This window comes from Berghia stephanieae, chromosome 8, assembly GCF_034508935.2.
Source record: "Berghia stephanieae isolate SIO BIC M18660-M18661 chromosome 8, UCSD_Bste_1.3, whole genome shotgun sequence".
NCBI lineage: Eukaryota > Metazoa > Mollusca > Gastropoda > Nudibranchia > Aeolidiidae > Berghia > Berghia stephanieae.
The window spans coordinates 5,328,907-5,333,906 of record NC_088367.1 but is presented as its reverse complement, the minus strand read 5'-3'; the positions used below and the strand labels follow the sequence as shown (position 1 = coordinate 5,333,906).

General features: G+C 41.6%; 1 protein-coding gene across 1 annotated transcript in view; it reads right to left on the bottom strand.

Annotated features, from left to right (window-relative positions):
• Positions 1–5,000, bottom strand: part of LOC144978064 (uncharacterized) — a 245,246-nt gene that overhangs the window by 13,087 nt on the left and 227,159 nt on the right. Inside the window, exons 16-17 of the mRNA XM_078923579.1 lie at positions 4,539–4,614; positions 817–938 (exon numbers count right to left, since the gene is read on the bottom strand). Of these exons, the coding sequence (XP_078779705.1) occupies positions 817–938; positions 4,539–4,614 (198 nt within the window). The remainder of the gene's footprint in view (positions 1–816; positions 939–4,538; positions 4,615–5,000) is intronic.

Here is a 5,000-nt window from a genome sequence, read left to right as displayed (position 1 = left end):
TATGACACTCCCTTTGGGATTGGAAGGTCCTGGGTTCGAGCCTCGCGCTCGGCGCATAGTTGAGTCCTTGGAAAAGACACTTTACTCACGTTCTCTCACCGTACTTGAGTGTAAAATGAGTACCTGGCCGTAAACAGCCTGTCGAAAAAAATGTTACTTCGTTCAACAGGCGTCATGTCTCGTTCTTTATGTTACGTGTTGCTGTTGGTCAAGGACCATTTGTAAAGCGCCTTGAGCACGTCTAGTGGATGTTGCGCTATATAAATAATATGCACTTGGCTAAGAAGCTCACAACATTGCCATCCGGAAGTATAACGGACCAACACACAAAACTATGTGTAACCATGATCTTTTATAGTCTGGTTAATACAGTTTAGTGAGAACTACTCATAAACGTGGATGGCAAAAAACAATAACAAAAACCAGGGTGACGTCATCTTCGTTCTATCTATAAAAGCTCAGTTTACAGTTTAAATAAGTACATGTTGGTTGATAAGTATCATAGTGAAGCACGCTTAAATGTAGTGCCGATAAAAAAAAAGTTATAAAATCTTATAGGAAATGAGATTAGCGGAAGAGTAGCGACCCTTGATTGGACGTCACCTTACAGAGAGAACGTCAAAATGGTTTTGCGCATGTGTCTCTCTCTTTCGGTGAAGTGTCTCAGGCCGCTTTCACCGGAAGCGAGGACGAGAGACGCATGCGCACAACCAACATGACGTTCTCTCTCTAATAACTTTTCCGCCGGTGACGTCCAATCAAGGGACGCTACTCTTCCGCTAATCTCATTCCCTATATCAATAGACTAGAACAGACCACAGCTTGCACGCCCTTGGAGACCGCCATCACGTCCGTCTCCAGGATCTCCATCCGGTAGGACATTCGACTCATCAAGGAATGCATCTGGTACAACACCTCCTCTCGTGTGTCTATGATCTCTGGGGGAAAAAAGACAACACAACACAAAGCGGGTAATAATAACAATAATAATAATAATAATAATAATAATAATAATAATAATAATAATAATAATAATAATAATAATAATAATAATAATAATAATAATAATAATAATAATAATAATAATAATAATAATAATAATAATAATAATAATAATGTTATAGATTTACAGTTCGCCGAACATCCCTTCATCAGGCGGGCTCTGGGCGCATAACATAGATTAAAGCCGAGTTTTTAATTCAGAAAAGTGAGTGGAGCAGGCACTTATGTTGGTAACAACAAGATATGAAGTGAGTAGAAAAGTGCCAGAAGACAATAGAGAATAAGAATTTTTTTCGCGGCGGTGGTGGGGTTTGAACCTGCGACCTTATTGGTACGACAACTCCGCCTGGCAGGTGAGAGCGTGGCTCTACCGTGTGAGCTATCCACGAACACAAAAATATTCGTTTCAAACCCAAAGTCATTTCTAGATCCCTCTCTCACCCACTTCTTGAGATCGCCGATTCGTTCACCACCATCGCGAAGTAATTTTGACCAGCAGTTAAGCTTAATAGCCAATATTCTCATCACAAACATATAACATAGAAACGATTGAGACATTGAGTATGCTCCGGTGTATGGGGTGAATTTTTAATTCAGAAAAGTGAGTGGAGCAGGCACTTATGTTGGTAACAACAAGATATGAAGTGAGTAGAAAAGTGCCAGAAGACAATAGAGAATAAGAATTTTTTTCGCGGCGGTGGTGGGGTTTGAACCTGCGACCTTATTGGTACGACAACTCCGCCTGGCAGGTGAGAGCGTGGCTCTACCGTGTGAGCTATCCACGAACACAAAAATATTCGTTTCAAACCCAAAGTCATTTCTAGATCCCTCTCTCACCCACTTCTTGAGATCGCCGATTCGTTCACCACCATCGCGAAGTAATTTTGACCAGCAGTTAAGCTTAATAGCCAATATTCTCATCACAAACATATAACATAGAAACGATTGAGACATTGAGTATGCTCCGGTGTATGGGGTGAATTTTTAATTCAGAAAAGTGAGTGGAGCAGGCACTTATGTTGGTAACAACAAGATATGAAGTGAGTAGAAAAGTGCCAGAAGACAATAGAGAATAAGAATTTTTTTCGCGGCGGTGGTGGGGTTTGAACCTGCGACCTTATTGGTACGACAACTCCGCCTGGCAGGTGAGAGCGTGGCTCTACCGTGTGAGCTATCCACGAACACAAAAATATTCGTTTCAAACCCAAAGTCATTTCTAGATCCCTCTCTCACCCACTTCTTGAGATCGCCGATTCGTTCAGCACCATCGCGAAGTAATTTTGACCAGCAGTTAAGCTTAATAGCCAATATTCTCATCACAAACATATAACATAGAAACGATTGAGACATTGAGTATGCTCCGGTGTATGGGGTGAATTTTTAATTCAGAAAAGTGAGTGGAGCAGGCACTTATGTTGGTAACAACAAGATATGAAGTGAGTAGAAAAGTGCCAGAAGACAATAGAGAATAAGAATTTTTTTCCGCGGCGGTGGTGGGGTTTGAACCTGCGACCTTATTGGTACGACAACTCCGCCTGGCAGGTGAGAGCGTGGCTCTACCGTGTGAGCTATCCACGAACACAAAAATATTCGTTTCAAACCCAAAGTCATTTCTAGATCCCTCTCTCACCCACTTCTTGAGATCGCCGATTCGTTCACCACCATCGCGAAGTAATTTTGACCAGCAGTTAAGCTTAATAGCCAATATTCTCATCACAAACATATAACATAGAAACGATTGAGACTCCGCCAGGCGGAGTTGTCGTACCAATAAGGTCGCAGGTTCAAACCCCACCACCGCCGCGAAAAAAATTCTTATTCTCTATTGTCTTCTGGCACTTTTCTACTCACTTCATATCTTGTTGTTACCAACATAAGTGCCTGCTCCACTCACTTTTCTGAATTAAAAATTCACCCCATACACCGGAGCATACTCAATGTCTCAATCGTTTCTATGTTATATGTTTGTGATGAGAATATTGGCTATTAAGCTTAACTGCTGGTCAAAATTACTTCGCGATGGTGGTGAACGAATCGGCGATCTCAAGAAGTGGGTGAGAGAGGGATCTAGAAATGACTTTGGGTTTGAAACGAATATTTTTGTGTTCGTGGATAGCTCACACGGTAGAGCCACGCTCTCACCTGCCAGGCGGAGTTGTCGTACCAATAAGGTCGCAGGTTCAAACCCCACCACCGCCGCGAAAAAAATTCTTATTCTCTATTGTCTTCTGGCACTTTTCTACTCACTTTATATCTTGTTGTTACCAACATAAGTGCCTGCTCCACTCACTTTTCTGAATTAAAAATTCACCCCATACACCGGAGCATACTCAATGTCTCAATCGTTTCTATGTTATATGTTTGTGATGAGAATATTGGCTATTAAGCTTAACTGCTGGTCAAAATTACTTCGCGATGGTGGTGAACGAATCGGCGATCTCAAGAAGTGGGTGAGAGAGGGATCTAGAAATGACTTTGGGTTTGAAAACGAATATTTTTGTGTTCGTGGATAGCTCACACGGTAGAGCCACGCTCTCACCTGCCAGGCGGAGTTGTCGTACCAATAAGGTCGCAGGTTCAAACCCCACCACCGCCGCGAAAAAAATTCTTATTCTCTATTGTCTTCTGGCACTTTTCTACTCACTTCATATCTTGTTGTTACCAACATAAGTGCCTGCTCCACTCACTTTTCTGAATTAAAAATTCACCCCATACACCGGAGCATACTCAATGTCTCAATCGTTTCTATGTTATATGTTTGTGATGAGAATATTGGCTATTAAGCTTAACTGCTGGTCAAAATTACTTCGCGATGGTGGTGAACGAATCGGCGATCTCAAGAAGTGGGTGAGAGAGGGATCTAGAAATGACTTTGGGTTTGAAACGAATATTTTTGTGTTCGTGGATAGCTCACACGGTAGAGCCACGCTCTCACCTGCCAGGCGGAGTTGTCGTACCAATAAGGTCGCAGGTTCAAACCCCACCACCGCCGCGAAAAAAATTCTTATTCTCTATTGTCTTCTGGCACTTTTCTACTCACTTCATATCTTATAGATTAAAGCCCAAACACAGTACACGAACAACATTAATTATACACATAATCAAAAGAAAACTGTCTGGATATAAATGTCTTCAATCGACGCTTGAAATCCTCTAGTGAGGACGAAGAACGAATCATTCATACTGCGCCTATGTGTTCCTGTAGTATGACACTCGCTTTCGGATCGGAAGGTCCTGGGTTCAAGCCTCGCTCGTCGTATAGTTGAGTCCTTGGAAAAGACTCTTTACTCACATTCTCTCACCATCTCAAGTGTAAAATGAGTACCTGGCCGTTAACAGCGTTGTGTCTGTCAAAAGAAAATATTGTAATATCGCCTAACAGGCGTCATATCTCGTTCTAAATGATACGTGTTGCTGTTGGTCAGGGACCCTCGGTAAAGAGCTTTGAGCACATTTAGTGGATATTGCGCTATATAAAAGCTAATATTTAATAATCTCTCCAGTAAAAATTAATAAAATTTTCCATTAAAACTGACCATCTTTGAGGCTCTCCTCCCTGTTCTCAAATTTCATCTTGTGTATGTATCGTAGGACGACTCTATGCATGACTGCCTGGAAAATATAGATGGTGGTTTTATGTGTGGAGGAATTTGTAGGTGTGTGGTGATGATGATGATAATGATGATGATGGTGATAATGATGATGATAATGATGATGATGATGATGTCAACAATGGCCATAATGATGAGTATTGGACTAGTAATCTGGCCTAATTTCATCTTGTGTATGTATCGTAGGACAACTCTATGCATGACTGCCTGGAAAATATAGATGGCGGTTTTATGTGTGTGGGGGAATGTGTGGGTATGTGGTTTTGTTGATGGTGATGATAACGGTGATTATGTTGGTGACGATGATGTGGGTGATAGTGGTGGTGGTGATGGTGATGATGATGATGATGATGATGATGATGATGGTGAAGATGATGATGATGATGG